Genomic DNA, 16,317 nt, shown 5'->3' with positions numbered 1-16,317 from the left:
TAGATGAGTTCTAGGGAACTCATAAGTGAGGTAGGTAGTGGAATTGAGTAAGACCCTTTCTGATAAATTGAAATTGCATTGCCATTCATTAGCATGCGCATATAAAAGCTGTGATTCTGAGATAGCGTAGTGAAGTGATGATATGAAAAACTATTAATCTGAAGTGCTTTATAATTGTGATTATTCTCAGAATTGTTAACCTATGTGCTTTGCCTACTGTTTAGTTCTGGGCACACTGAGCTGCATAGCTCACTCCCCTTTAATTTACATCTTTACAAATAACCCACCAGATTAGGAAGTAAAATCGACAAATCAGAGGGCTCGGTTCGAATTAAAGATATATAAATATTTTTTTACCTATTATTATTTTTAGTTCCTATTATTTGAGAATTGTAACGTCTTATCTAAACTGTGGCATAGGACTTAGTTTCGGGATTATTTAGGACATGCATGGTATTTTTAGGCTACTAATACATGAGTTTTTATTTTATCTCATAATGCATAAAACATGGTTTTCATTAAAACTACGGTATTATCATTTTCTCGCTGCATTGTTAAAAAATAAGTTTTTAAACGAGTAGATAATTTATAAATAAACCGATTTTAGATTAACTGTATTATTTCGTAAGAAGGGAGGTAAAGCGTTAAGTTTTTCTGAAAATAGATTAAGTTTCCTCTAAAGATAAACTAATGTTTTAAAACGACTATTTTACAAACTCCGCTAGCTTATCGGGTCATTTTGGTGGCCAATGTAAACTTCTGAATTCAGGTTAACATCTAGGACGAGTTGGGAGGTTACATCAAACATATAATTGTACCTAATAAATAAGGCGGTGTGAGAAGGGCGATAAACCCTAGTACACAATAGGGCATGTCGCTGCCCCTTAGTGTTTTGTGTGTAGTGAAATATTGTATTTTTTATTAAAATATTATTATTTAATAACCCTTGTTCAAGAAATACTAGTGTACCATTTTCCTATAAATAAGAACTATGGGATGAGCTTTGACACACCAAGATGAGGATTAACATATTATTATTTTTTATTTTTTATTGAACTTTTGAATTTTATTTAATTTATTTATAAATTTTAATAATGTTTTACAAAATTATAAATTAAAAATTAAAATTTTCAAAAATGATTTTTTATACAGTTAAAAAAATAAGTTTGAAATGAATGAACCTGGACAACAATTTGTCTAAGTTCATTCGAGTAAAACTTTTAAATATATTATTTACTTTAAAAAAATGATTTTTTTTATTTTCGTTGTCGTTGTGGAGTCCATAACGGTTATGTCAGCACTGACGGTGAAAGATGGAAAACGTTGGTCAAATGGCTCAATTGATGCAATTTGAGAGTTTAAGGGCTTAATTAAGTACATTTTTCATAGAGTGACTTAATTGATTTTTTACCAAAGTTCAAGAGTTTATATGCCTTTTTAGCCCCCTTTTTATCTTTTTATATGAAATCTAGAAAAAACATACATATGATTGGATTTGAATTTAAAACATCATGTCATTTAATTACTCAATTTTACCGTTTCAACTAAACTCTCATTTGTTATCAATTTTAAATGTATTTATTACATAAATTTTTCATCAATGTGTATATCATAATTTAATATAAATTATTAACACATAAAAAACAATATAATATGTTGTCAATGAGACATTGACATTATTAACAAAGGTTGAGGTCATGTATCCTAATTACTAAGTTGGTGTCTCATCTAATATTTTTAGAACTAGATTAACTATTGAATCGTTTAGATAATCGATTTTTAATTTAATTATCAATTTGATTTTAATTAAATAAATTATTAAATTTTATAAAATTTTATTCAATCAATTTATACTGCTTTATCAATGTACCGATCAATTCGCGATCCGACCAATCCCCCATGTTACATTTCAACTACGTCGGCATACATAATTGAGATGTTAGAATAATTGTACTTCTAAATTCTAAAAGAAAAGAAATAGAACTATAAATATACAAAAATAGAGTAGGAAAATAGAAATTATCTGAATAAAGAAAAGAGTTGGTGAATGAGGGGGAAGAGAGTCATAATCATAGCACATAAAAAGAACTAATGGAAAACACCCTAGTGAAAACAGCTTCAACACTCTCACCACCCAAACTCAAACCTAAACAAAGTAAAAGAAGAAGAAAAAAAAGGAGCAAAAAAATTATTCTATCTTTTATTCTTCTTCTTCTTTTAATTAATCAAAATGTCAAGTATCTGATCTCTTTTAACCTTTCGTTTACCTTTCAATGGATCTGCCATTTCATTTCCTCTCCTGACTCCTTCATTTCTTCTCAAAAAATAGATCTTTTTTGATTGGTTTCACTAAATCTGCTGTTTGGTTCCTGGGAAAATTTTCTTACTTTCTGGGGAAGTAAAGAAAGGAAAAAGAAAGAAAAGGGAAGAGATGAAGGTGCCTTGTTGTTCGGTTTGCCAAACGCGGTACAACGAGGAAGACAGAGTTCCTTTATTGCTTCAGTGTGGGCATGGGTTTTGCAAAGAGTGTCTTTCCAAAATGTTCTCTGCTTCACCCGACACTTCCTTGTCTTGTCCCCGCTGCCGCCACGTGTCCCTTGTCGGAAACTCGGTTCAGGCTTTGAAGAAGAACTATGGGATTTTAGCCCTTCTTAATTCGAACCCCAACTCAGTTGGGTCGAACTCGAGGAACGATTTTAACTGCGATTACACTGATGAAGAAGAAGACGACGATGAAGAGAGGGAGGATGATGATGAAAATGGGGATTTTTTCGAAGAATTGGCGGGTGGTGGTCGGATTAACCGCAGTTCCCACGCTTCGATCTCCGGCGCTGGTGCCGCCGGATGCGGGCCTGTGATTGAACTAACAGCTCATCCGGAAGTGAAGTTGGTTAGGAAGTTAGAAGGGGAAGAGAAGGGGGGAAGAGCTGGAGTGGAAACGTGGGCTGCAGTGGTTAGTGGGACCCACGGCAGGGGAGGAGGACGACGGTGTAAGCATAAGGTGGCGGTGAAGAAAGTGGGGGCAATGGAAGGGATGGATTGGGAATGGGTGCAAGGTCAACTTGAGAGTTTGAGGCGTGCATCAATGTGGTGTAGGAATGTTTGTACTTTCCATGGAGTTGTTAAGTTAGAACAAAGTAGTTTGGGGATCGTTATGGATAGGTGCCACGGGTCGATTAGATCGGCAATGTTGAACAATGGAGGGAGACTTACCTTGGAGCAAGTTCTAAGGTTGTTTTTTGGGCCCTTTGTTTATGTTTTAAGGATAATTTAATTGGTGTTCATTACTTCATTGCACGTTGATGTTGTTGATTTTGTTGGCTTTTGTATATGCTTTTGTACATAATTTGTTACATAAGATTGATAGGTTTGCTTGTAGGCCAGGGAAGGATATGCTTTGTGCCGAGACAATTTATCGTTGAGGCTGAATGACTTAAGCTTTGAGCTGTTGTCCGGTGGTTTTAATTTATCTTATTTAGAATGTTGTTTTCTGTAGATTTGGACTGATTGTAGGAAATCTTGATGTTTTATGCACATTTTCTTTCTGTTAGTGATGTGTGGCAAGTTGTTTCAGTATGTTGAGTTGTGGTGCTTAGTTGAAATTGCTAACTTACTAGATGTAGTAAATTCTTGTTGCCTTATATAAGTAGATTATGATATTGCAATTCCAAGGGTAGTTAATATATTCTTTCTTGAATTGGAGATTTATGTACACTGAATAAAAGTTTGATGTCTTTACACTTTAAGGGAATGACTGTAGGGTAATCAATCTGTTTCCATGGAGGCTAAGATAGGTTGTCTGGTAACCTTTGATATCTCAAATATTTAACCTCTCTTTTTCCTTCATTTCTAATGTAGATTCTGTGATTCCCTGAAGGAAAACATTTTAATTTTAACTCTTGATGAAAATCTGTAGCCGGTGTGCTTGTTGACTGACATATTTGGTATGAATATGCTAATCCTCATCTGTAAAAGCCTTGTAGCTGAGAGATACATAAATCTTGATTTAGGGTAATCTTTGTGGTATAATATTATTTCAAATTGCTTCTGATGATCATTCAGTAATGCCTATGAGCCAGTCATCATTATTGCCATGTAAGTTGGATGGATTAATATCATTTGGATTTTGCTGCAAATTGTTTCCAGTCTGATTATGAGTGTTAGATGGGGTCTAAGTTTTGGTGCATCTGCTCCCCCCCCCAAAAAAAAAAGAAAAAGAAAAAAGAAAAAGAAAAAGAAAAAGAAAAAGAAAAAGAAAAAGAAAAAGAAAGATTGTTTCCTTTTGTTAGTGTGCAATAAGGGGTGTGTTTGAGGATGTTATATATTTAGGGGAAAAACTTAGGGCTGTTTGGTTTTGATTGGTGATATTGGCCAGGGTATTGTGGAAGCAAGATGATTCATGCTTTAACTTTTCTTACAATTGGGAGAATAGACAGGGTGAGGAAAATATTTTGCAGGCTTGATGTATTAAATTTGACAAATTCCATGATCCATAAAATGAAACCGGTACATACTTTCCTTTATTCTATAAATACCCAAAATTTCTTCTCTGAAATTATTATAGGAGCATTACTGAAGGTATGTTTGTCATATTATAGGAATAGGGCCATTTTTTGCTTTAAAAAAGAAGAAAGCTATTTCTACCCTTGATTAATGGACTTCTAAACAAAAAAGGAACTAGAACATCTTCAATTGCAAAATATCACTGGGGATTTATTCTTATTGCTAGCCCTTAAAAATAGATGTAGATATGTTTGGCAGTTTTCTATTTTATGTTAAGCTTACTTTGTTACCTATATTAATATAGATGATTGATTTGAGCATCAATGCTATTGGTAAGGCTCAACCTCTGCATGGTAGGTACGGACGGTAAGTATAGAGATTTCTTCAACTTTAATTTTCTTGCAAAATGGTTCTTTCCAGTTTTAATCCAATAACGACTTTTATCCGAGTATTGACTAGTTGTTTCTATTGTTTCTTAAAATAAATTTGAGGATTTAATGAACAGTTCTTGAATGAACAATATTGAGCTTTTCTGTATTTTTTATCAAGGGACTGCCTCACTTTTCTGATCCTGCTCTCTTTTTCTTACCTCCCTCTCGTTTCCTTCTATTGCAATTGCTTACATTGTGAATTCCATTGCCATTAGAGTATGGGCTTGAATGAAACTGTCCTTCTCTAATTATTTCTAGAATTCTAACTTGGTTCCCTGTTGTAATTTGTTAGAATGATGACTCTTATGAACTGACAAGACAAGCAAATAATGCAACAGTTTTTCATTTGATTGAAATTTCCGAAGCAACCAATATATGTATTATTATTATTATTATTGCCTGAAGGGATAGATTTTTCTCTTTTTGGTAGAATTAGTATTGTTAGTTGACATAAAGAGATTACTAAAAGTTGATTTTAATTTTAATAAGAATGCAATTGAGTGAAGACAGTAAGGGAATCATTGATTTGATATGTTGAAGTCTGTCAGATGATTTGGAAAATGGAGAAAACATTTTAATTGACCCTAGAAAGTGTTAATACAACATTATTATGCATGGAAAGATACATACATGATCATTTTCTTTCCTCACTTCTTTTAATGTTTTTATGCATTAAATTTGAGTTTTGGTATTAGTGTTATGTTTCTGTTTCTGCATAAATATGATTTTCCCTGTTCTTGATTTAAAATTTCTTTTGCTATTTACCATCTAAAGTTTATTGGTTGCCGAATTGAAAATCACATAAAAATTTTCTGTTCTATCAAATCTAATGTCTTTAGCTTATTTCATATCTTAGATAATTACCTATTACTATGTGGCTGTAATTTTCTCTTTGACGACTTGGTGAATGTTTGCCAATCGTAGATACGCAGCAGATATTGCACGAGGGGTGGCAGAACTTCATGCAGCAGGTGTTGTCTGTATGAATATAAAGCCATCTAACCTTCTTTTGAATGCAAGTGGTCATGCTGTTGTTTCTGATTACGGACTTGCTGCAATTCTGAAGAAACCTGCTTGCCAAAAAGCTCAAACAGAATGTGATTCCTCCAAGATTCATTCATGCATGGATTGCACTATGCTCAGCCCACATTATGCTGCCCCGGAGGCATGGGAACCAGTAAAGAAGTCACTGAATCTGTTCTGGGATGATGCAATAGGCATATCTGCAGAATCAGATGCTTGGAGTTTTGGTTGTACATTGGTGGAAATGTGCACTGGTTCCATCCCGTATGTGGAGCAACCATTTTTTTAATGTTCTCTTTTTCTTTGTTTCTTCCTTTCTGCATTATGATTAGTGGATATTTTCATTGTAACACAACCTGATACTTTTTGTGCAGTTGGGCTGGTTTAAGCGCAGATGAGATCTATCGAGCTGTTGTTAAGGCTCGGAAATTGCCTCCTCAATATGCAAGTGTAGTCGGTGTTGGATTACCTAGGGAATTGTGGAAGATGATCGGAGAGTGCCTGCAGTTCAAACCATCAAAAAGACCAACATTTAATGCAATGTTAGCAATATTCCTTCGTCATTTGCAAGAGATACCACGCAGCCCTCCTGCAAGTCCTGATAAGTAAGAACAAAGTTTGGTTGTTACCATGCCTAACTTCCTCTGTTGTTGTTTGTGATACCTAGATAATAGCTAATGCCGATCTTAAAAATTGCTGATGCTTTAAGTGGTGGTTATGCATTTGTGGGTATACCCATGTTAGGAGTGACAGAATACAGTAAAATTTAATTCATTGCATTCAATAAAAATGTTGGTGAATGTGCAGTGGCTTTGTCAAATTACCTGGATCAAATGCTGTGGAGCCACCACCCATGTCTGGTTTGGAGGTTTTACCTGACGATCCTAACTATCTGCATCAACTTGTTTCTGAGGGGGGTGTGAGTGGTTTGAGGTTAGTATAGTTTATTTAAGACATGTTCTTAGCTCTCTTTTTGAAGAATGTTCTCTCTTATTTGTAATTTGCTGTTATTCTTTGTTTGTGAAGAGATTTTCTTGGAAAGGCTTCTTCTGGAAATAGTGGTAGTTCATTTTCTTCCATTTTAGAAGCACAGAATGCTGATGGGCAAACTGCTCTCCACTTGGCCTGTAGACGAGGTAGTGCTGAACTAGTTGAAGCAATATTGGAGTACGCTGAGGCAAATGTGGATGTGTTGGATAAGGATGGGGATCCTCCTCTAGTTTTTGCTTTAGCAGCTGGATCCCCAGAATGTGTCCTTGCTCTCATTAGGAGAGGTGCTGATGTTCAGTCCAGGTTGAGGGATGGTTTTGGTCCGTCTGTTGCCCATGTTTGTGCTTATCATGGTCAACCTGACTGCATGCGTGTAGGTCTTATGTTAATTATATATATGGTTGCTCTTTCTTGCTTCTTCAGTGTTTGAGTTTTTTTCTTTTGCTAAATGTCTAACAGGAGTTGCTATTGGCTGGAGCTGACCCTAATGCGGTGGATGATGAAGGTGAATCTGTACTTCATAGAGCTGTGGCCAAGAAATATACAGACTGCGCTCTTGTCATATTGGAATATGGGGGCTGCAGATCAATGGCTGTTTTGAATTCCAAAAATTTGACGTAAGTACTGTACCGCTCTACACACATCTGCTTAGTACTTTTCGCTTTGTCTATATATACACACACACATACATCCATATGAGTAGTACAAAACTGAACTACAGATTCTTATCTTATTTTTCCTTTGATAGATGTATGTGGTCAATGGAGCACTGTAGGTTGTAGCTTCCGTTGAATTAGTCTGGAATTCCATAAACTGACTCAGTAGTTCAGCTTCATGAAAATAGCCTGCTGATTACCTTTAGGTTAAAATAACCAGATTCTATTTGATCTAATGTATACTTTGTTGCTGATTTCTTTAATAGCTCTTGTTTTGGTTGGCATAAATCCATTACACTTATCATATGTTTCCTGTTGAGTTGTCAACACTGTAAAGGTAAGATGATAGTTTTGATAGTCTATCATGTAACGACGGATGATTGGCCAGCAGCTTCTATATTATGTCAGAAACAGATGCCTCCATTACGTTGGGGTTGTGTTCTATTGCTGTACTTCTGGTGCTTGTGAATGAATCTAGTCATCTATTGGGAGATGCATTTATTACAAAACTTGTTTTTCGTTGACATTATTGATATACGTACCAGTTTGGGGTTTGGTTTAGGATACAGGGTTGAAAAGACTGGGATTAGTGCACAATCTGATTTATTTATCCAAAGGAAAAAGGGCTTTAGGAATGGTTTCATCTATTGGATCAGTGGTTATCTCAACTTAACACTATGTTAACTCTCTTTCTCTTTTCTCCCCCACTTTTTTTGGATAGCAAGTGTAAATTTGCTTCAAGTAGAAGCTTGGAATATATGAAATAGACTAACTCATTTCTACCTTTCTAATCTGTTTGCTGTCATGCATGTTAACCCTTTTTCATTAATATATTGCATTCATTCTATTACTCCACTCAAGGCTTCATATCTTGATTCATTGTTATCAGACCATTGCATTTGTGTGTGGCAACATGGAATGTGGCTGTTGTCAAAAGGTGGGTGGAAGTCGCTTCCCCAGATGAAATTGCAGATGCAATTGAAATTCCCAGTCTTGTTGGGACTGCTTTGTGCATGGCAGCTACTCTAAAGAAAAATCATGAAATAGGTAGTGCAGAACTCTTTGATTATCTTCTTTAAGTAAATGGTCTGTTATCCTTTGATTATCTTCTTCGGCTCACAATTCCTTTAGTGAAAGATAATTTAATTAATCTGTGTTGCTATAATTGCTTAACAGGTTTAGGTATAATATTTACTTCCTTAAAAGGTTGTAATGTGGCATTTCATATTGTCACTGAAGATTCTGATATAGGATTTTATTCTTTATTTGGAATTATGAGATTTTTGTTTTTTAGGCATACAATTGTAATGTCTGCATGAACTTTACTATGTTGGCTATACTTGACACTAGGGTTTTTTAGGTTTTCTTTTTTGATCAAAATTTTCTAGGAGTTTATGCTTTTGTCATTTGGCTGCCTGTTTGCTTTTTTTTGCCATTCCTAGTTGGTTACTGCATAATATAAGATACTTCATAAATGCCTTTTCAATCTTATTTTCTCTAGGACTTTGATTAATAAGTAGTATCTTGGTGCATGGATGCCAGAGAACTTATTATGGGATATTCTTCCTCTTCTTTCTTGTTTTATTCTTCTTTCTACTACAGTATTTTGGGATACCAGTTACGAATGGTTATTGCTTCCTTATTCTATTTTTGTGGTCTTAGATGATTTTCTGTATTTTAATTCCTTAAACCTTGATCTTTGTTTCAGGTAGAACATACTAGAACTTTCGATCACTTTTGTTATTGCCGTTCAAGGCTTGTTATCATAGCTTAATTTAAATAATTTTTTATTGGCAATGTTGTGTCCATTTTGTTAATCACATGAACTTTTTTTTGTTAATTGAGTAGCAATAATTCAATTCATTCATAAAACTGCTTGTAGAGGGCAGGGAGCTGGTGAGAATATTGCTTGCTGCTGGGGCAGATCCCACTGCCCAAGATGCTCAACATGGGAGAACAGCGCTGCATATTGCTGCTATGGCTAATGATGTTGAATTGGTAAAAGTAAGCTACATAACTTCCTTACTGTTAGAAGCACTTATTCTATTTTTTCTTCCTGGTAATTTTATTGCTTTTCATGCATGAATGCAAATGCCAGCACATATATTTTAGCCAGCCTTTGGGTTTATACACGATCTAATTGCAAGCTTGTGGACAGATAATTCTTGATGCTGGAGTGGATGTGAACATTAGAAATGTGCACAATACAACTCCCCTACATGTAGCTTTGGCCCGAGGGGCATCATCATGTATTGGGCTGCTTTTATCTTCCGGGGCAGATTGTAATTTGCAGGTTTCTTCCTCTTTTACCTAAAAATATTTGCTATGGAATGCTTGCATATGATTTCCCTAGTATTATGGACCTTTTTCTAAGAAGCATATCAGTAATTAATGACAGATATTTTCTATATTTGTGTTCTAGCCTTAAATTGTATTGGGGGTTTGTGCTTTATTTCTGATAGTTGTTTTTCTCCCTGATTTTATGTTGTTCTGAAAATTGTTAAATCTAAATTGTAAAAAGTAACATTCTTAATTCAAGAGCAAGGCAAAGCCTATATGAAAGCAAAGAACTGGGGGATTAGGGATTTAAATAAACATAGTTCTTTGATTCATGACCAAGAATGTACACACACAAAAAAGCCATATGTGAAAAAATTGAAATATTAGATGTGGAATGGGGCTAAATTGATTGCCAAATCTCCTGTTAGACATGCTAAGTAAAATTCAGTTATTCTGGATAGGTGCATGGAATATGATACTGAAACTGGATAAAGAGCAATGTGCTTATTTTTTGTGATTTTGTTGCAAGGTCTTCTTTGGGCAATTTCTATATTCTGATTATGTTCGAGGAGAATGAAGGCGTGTTCAAAGATGAGATATTTTGGAAAGTATGTTTCACAGTTTGTGGTGGAAATTTGAGGTTTAGGTGTTATGGTTATTGAGGATGGTTTAAGGCTAATAGAATCGTAGCTGAACAAGGACATGGATTGATTCAATTTAAGGGAAAACTTGCAATAATTGGTTGTGTACGGTTGGAAAACTAGTTCAATATCTATGGTCCAGGTTATGGTTATAGAGGGTGGTTTAAGGTTCATAGAATCATAGTTGAATTAGAGCTTGAATTGATTCTACGCTTGTGATAAACTTGAAACTAGGCTGTTAAGTAGTAAATGTGTAATTGGCTATATATCTTTGAAAAACTTGTTCAATGTCTATGGTCTAGATTATGAATATCATTACGCAGGTGGTTCTAGAAAGCAAGAAAGTCTGTGGTTTTGGTTTGACAAGGGTAAAAGGTGTTTGAGTCAAACTGTTCTATTAGTTCATACTGACACAAGGAGTTAGCCCAGATCTATAACTACTTCATATTGTTTCTCAGTGATCATCAGATATGTTTACATGCTTGATGTAGATATCTCTACTTCTTATAGTTTCCCCTTATATTTAGGAGGTCTTAGCTGTATATTGGTTCATTGCAAGTGCTTGATATGTCTCCAACTGGCATGCATTAGGAAAAGTAAGGGTTGGAGCAACGAATCCGATTATGCACTAATTTCTTTAAAATATAGAATAAGATTATGCATATGGTTGACTTAATAAATCTACCAAGTGGCCAATCTATTCTGGTTGCTTTTCCAATATGGTGGTTTGTGTTAAAAAAAAGGATTAAAAAAGCAAATTTACTGTTATTTAAGATAGAGATATAAGGAGATATGTGACACACACTGAAGGCATAAGTTTCCAAGATATGTCCAACAAGATTATGATAGAACAAATTAAGAATTGGAGCAATGTTGCATGGTATTTTTCTTCTTGCATTCAATTCATTTATAGTATCTTTGCTTGTCACCAGGGTGATGAAGGTGATAATGCTTTCCATATAGCAGCAGATACTGCAAAAATGATACGTGAGAGCCTTGAATGGCTCATTGTTATGCTCGGGAATCCTGATGCTGCTGTTGAAGTTAGAAATCATGGGTCAGTTCTGGAATTCCTATGAAAATTTGCCGTTTGTTAACATATTCGTCTTTTTCTTTGGCTTGATTTGTTTTTTGGCAGTACATTTTACATTGTAGAATCTCCATGTTGGATCCATATATTACTAACATAGTGTCAATACTGATGACAGTGGTAAGACATTACGAGACTTCTTGGAGGCACTTCCTCGTGAATGGATTTCTGAAGATCTGATGGAAGCACTAACAAATAGGGGAGTTCAACTGTCTCCTACAATGTAAGGAGAGGGTTCACATCATTGTGCATTCATTCACTTTATTTATTTATCTTTATATCCTTTTTATTATGATTCTTGAGTTCATGGTCTTATTCAGATATGAAGTGGGTGATTGGGTGAAGTTTCGAAGAAGTGTCACTACACCTACTTATGGGTGGCAAGATGCAACCCATAAAAGTGTTGGCTTTGTGCAAAATGTGGTGGACAGAGACAATCTTATCGTGTCATTTTGTTCTGGAGAGGCTCATGTATTGGTAAATGAAGTTGTAAAAGTGATTCCTCTTGATAGAGGGCAGCACGTTAAGCTTAGAGAAGACGTCAAAGAGCCAAGGTTTGTACACTTGTTATGTTCTTTGATCTTTGAATATCCTAGGACTGGGATATGGAGGAACTTGCCTCCTATGCTTTTCTGTTTATCACCTGGGATGGGAAATTTGCAACACACACAAAAAAGATGTTGTTTGCTCTGAAGGTGCATGCTTTTGCCTTGGTGTTTGAAGACTCTAGTCAAAATTCTTGGTTGATGTTCTTTTGGTCTTTTAATATCCTAGGACTGGGCTATAGAGGGAAGGGGAATTTGCAAAACAGTAAAAAAGATATGTTGTTTACTCTGAAGATGTATGCTATTGCCATGGTGTTTGAAAACTATAGTCAAAATCATATCAAAATTGTTTGTTTCGAGATTGAATGGGATGACAATATTTTCCGATCTTCTTAATCATTTTATAACTAAAAAATAGTATAAATTTTTATATGTAAGTGGAGATTCCCTGGGTAAAACATTATAAATGGAAGCATAATGTTTTGATCTTTTACCTGTATCTCTTTTCATAGGTACAGTGTCAGTCTCTTATGTTGCTCCATGTGTATTTGTTTCTTGGAAGGCAAACAATAAACAATAATGAAATCCTTACGCATAATCTTGATCCTGCAATTGATTTCTGATTCTATATATCGGATCCCAGTGGAAAATACTTAATCTACTACCAAAGTGGTGCTTCTGCCATTTGCATGTTTGCTATCCTTCAACTGAATTGATTGGCTTTATCATTGACCACTAGTTCGTCCTTTTTCTTCCAGTTTGAATTAAATAGATTTATTGTATCTTCAGGTTTGGCTGGCGTGGTCAATCACGTGACAGTATTGGAACCGTCTTATGTGTTGATGATGATGGGATTTTGCGTGTTGGCTTTCCTGGAGCTTCTAGAGGATGGAAAGCTGATCCTGCAGAAATGGAAAGAGTTGAAGAATTCAAGGTTGGGGATTGGGTTCGAATTCGTCCTACTCTTACTACGGCAAAGCATGGATTAGGATCTGTGACACCTGGGAGCATTGGTATAGTATACTGTATTAGACCGGATAGTAGTCTATTGCTGGACTTGAGCTATCTTCCAAATCGTTGGCATTGTGAACCAGAGGAGGTTGAGCCCGTAACTCCATTCAGGGTATATAATAAACTACGAACTTTCTTTTACCTACATTGCTGTTCTCTTTATTTGGAACATGTTCTTCATACAAACAAAAAGTAATCTATTGTTTCATTTTATAGATTGGGGAGCGGGTTTGTGTGAAGAGATCTGTTGCAGAGCCACGATATGCTTGGGGTGGTGAGACCCATCATAGTGTTGGAAGGATTACCGAGATAGAGACTGATGGGCTTCTTATGATTGAAATACCAAATCGACCAATCCCATGGCAGGCTGATCCCTCTGACATGGAAAGAGTTGAGGATTTCAAGGTAATTACCTGTCCCTTCTTTTTTTGACAAGTTCCCTTTCTCAATGTAGTCTTTGGACTATCAATTGAAGGGGAATTTTTGGGTGTCAGAGTAGAATTTAATGCATCTTATTGTGTATATTTCTATCAAGAGCAGGTTGGTGATTGGGTTAGAGTAAAAGCTTCGGTTCCCTCCCCATTATATGGATGGGAGGATATTTCCCGCAACAGCATTGGTATAATTCATAGTTTAGAGGATGACGGTGATATTGGTATTGCTTTCTGCTTCCGTAGCAAGCCTTTTTCTTGCTCTGTCACTGATGTGGAGAGAGTGCCTCCTTTTGAAGTGGGACAACAGGTTCATGTCATGCCATCTGTCAGTCAGCCACGACTAGGATGGTCAAATGAAACTCCAGCAACCGTTGGAAAAATTTCGAAAATTGACATGGATGGAGCTTTGAATGTAAGCATCCCATTTCTTTCTTTTTAATCTAGGAGCGAGTGGCCTGGTCTAATGTTACTGGTGGAGCACTATATCTTTTATTACGACATTATCGCATCACTGTTGGGGATGCATCAGTTAAAGCTATATGTTGATTATATTATTTTGTGAGTTCATCCATTAAATTACTTTAATGGAGAGGTTTTGTTTGAGCCATGCAGGTGAAGGTTGACGGCAGGCATAGTTTGTGGAAAGTTTCTCCTGGAGATGCAGAAAGGCTTTCGGGACTTGAAGTTGGCGATTGGGTCCGTTCAAAGCCGAGCCTTGGCGCTAGACCAAGTTATGACTGGAACACTATTGGGAAAGAGAGCTTAGTAGTAGTGCATAGTGTTAAGGATACCGGGTATTTGGAATTGGCTTGCTGCTTCCGGAAAGGGAGGTGGATTACCCATTTCTCAGATGTAGAAAATGTTCCAAATTATAAAGTCGGGCAACATGTTCGGTTTCGAGCTGGATTAATTGAGCCAAGGTGGGGTTGGAGAGGGGTTCAGTCTGATTCGCGGGGCATTGTTACTAGTGTTCATGCTGATGGGGAAGTGAGAGTTGCGTTCTTTGGTTTGCCGGGCATGTGGAGAGGAGATCCTGCAGATCTTGAAATAGAGCATATGTTTGAAGTGGGAGAGTGGGTGCAATTGAGGGAAAATGCTAGTAATTGGAAATCTATCGTACCTGGTAGTATTGGTGTGGTACAAGGAATAGGGTATGAAGGAGATGAATGGGATAGAAACACATTTGTTGCATTTTGTGGTGAGCAGGAAAGATGGACGGGCCCAACTTCCCATCTTCAAAGAGTGGAAACACTTATCATGGGGCACAAGGTGAGAGTTAAGCTCTCGGTGAAGCAGCCGAGATTTGGTTGGTCGGGTCATAGCCATAGAAGCATTGGAACAATAGCTGCTATTGATGCTGATGGAAAGCTGAGAATATACACCCCTGTTGGCTCCAAAACTTGGATGCTAGATCCATCAGAAGTGGAGCTGGTGAAGGAACAGGAACTTTGCATTGGGGACTGGGTTAGGGTTAGACCATCGGTTTCAATCCCGACTCACCACTGGGGAGAGGTAACTCATTCAAGCATTGGGGTAGTGCATCGAATGGAAAATGGAGACTTATGGGTGGCATTCTGCTTTATGGAAAGGCTATGGCTTTGTAAGGCCTCGGAGATGGAACAAGTTAGGCCATTTAAAATTGGGGACAGCGTGAAGATACGGGAAGGGCTTGTGACCCCAAGATGGGGTTGGGGAATGGAGACTCACGCCAGTAAAGGGCAGGTGGTTGGGGTTGATGCAAATGGAAAACTAAGGATAAAGTTTCAGTGGAGAGAAGGGAGACCATGGATAGGAGATCCTGCTGATATTATTCTTGATGACAGCTCTTCTGGCACAACCAACACCTCATGAATCACACCTTGAACTATGTTTTCAGTTCATTCCTGAAGCTCGGGGTTACTTTGCTCAAAACTCTATCCCGACCCGACCATGGAGCAATTCGATTACAGGATTATTTGTATTATTAAGTACAGGGATGGACATGGAGCACGAGGAGCTGACTTGCCTCACTGTTAATTAATTATAGTAAATACAAAGAGCTGCCCAAGGAGAAAAAACGAAATTAGCTATAGACCATGTATCTCACAGATACTGATGATAGATTATATAAGCTGCTGATATATTATTTAGATAAGAGATGAATATGGTCATTTATATGTAACTTTGTACAAATTGGACATCACTTAATTAATTAATAATTAATTATTGAGTCTTTTTTAGCACTCAAAGTCTGTTATTTCAGATTCTTAGCACTCCCACAAATATCTAATCTGATTAATGTCTCTTCTGATTTTATTTTTGCTACGAGTTTGGATTCCATGAGCTGGGGTATTAAAATCTATATATTTGCTCACATTTCGAAATAAAAATCTTAAATTACGTTCAAGGTTCTTGAATAATCTAATTAGCTTGTTTTTATTTAATCTTTAAAAATCTATGTATATTTGTGGAAAACTCTTCTTTTAGTTCTTTTAAAATTTTAAAATTTTAAATTAGTAAAGATAAAATTGTACTTTAATCCTTGTTAAAATGATAAAAATTTAATTTAATTTTTAAAATTATAAAGATATAGGTTATTAAAATTATAAAATTATAAAAATTACAATTTATTTTCGATGTCCTTAAAATTTTTTTTTTCTAATTTCTCAACATAAAATGTTTTATCAAAATAACAAAAGTTTGGCATAAAATATTGGAACTAAATCAACCATTA

General features: G+C 36.0%; 1 protein-coding gene across 1 annotated transcript; it reads left to right on the top strand.

Annotated features, from left to right (window-relative positions):
- Window positions 1–2,099: 2,099 nt before the first annotated feature.
- On the top strand, window positions 2,100–15,826 carry LOC105776081 (E3 ubiquitin-protein ligase KEG). The gene is made up of 16 exons (XM_012598550.2): window positions 2,100–3,231; window positions 5,859–6,221; window positions 6,332–6,562; window positions 6,765–6,890; window positions 6,984–7,320; window positions 7,407–7,564; window positions 8,493–8,650; window positions 9,486–9,607; window positions 9,762–9,896; window positions 11,457–11,581; window positions 11,733–11,837; window positions 11,935–12,168; window positions 12,949–13,282; window positions 13,387–13,575; window positions 13,711–14,016; window positions 14,217–15,826. Exons 1-16 carry the CDS (start codon window positions 2,432–2,434, stop codon window positions 15,453–15,455), a joined length of 4,962 nt encoding a protein of 1,653 aa, XP_012454004.2. The 5' UTR covers window positions 2,100–2,431; the 3' UTR covers window positions 15,456–15,826.
- Window positions 15,827–16,317: the final 491 nt, after the last annotated feature.

The sequence above is a fragment of the Gossypium raimondii genome, chromosome 10 (assembly GCF_025698545.1).
Source record: "Gossypium raimondii isolate GPD5lz chromosome 10, ASM2569854v1, whole genome shotgun sequence".
In the NCBI taxonomy this organism is placed as follows: domain Eukaryota; kingdom Viridiplantae; phylum Streptophyta; class Magnoliopsida; order Malvales; family Malvaceae; genus Gossypium; species Gossypium raimondii.
Note: the sequence above shows the minus strand (reverse complement) of the source record. Positions and strands in the feature narration are given on the sequence as shown.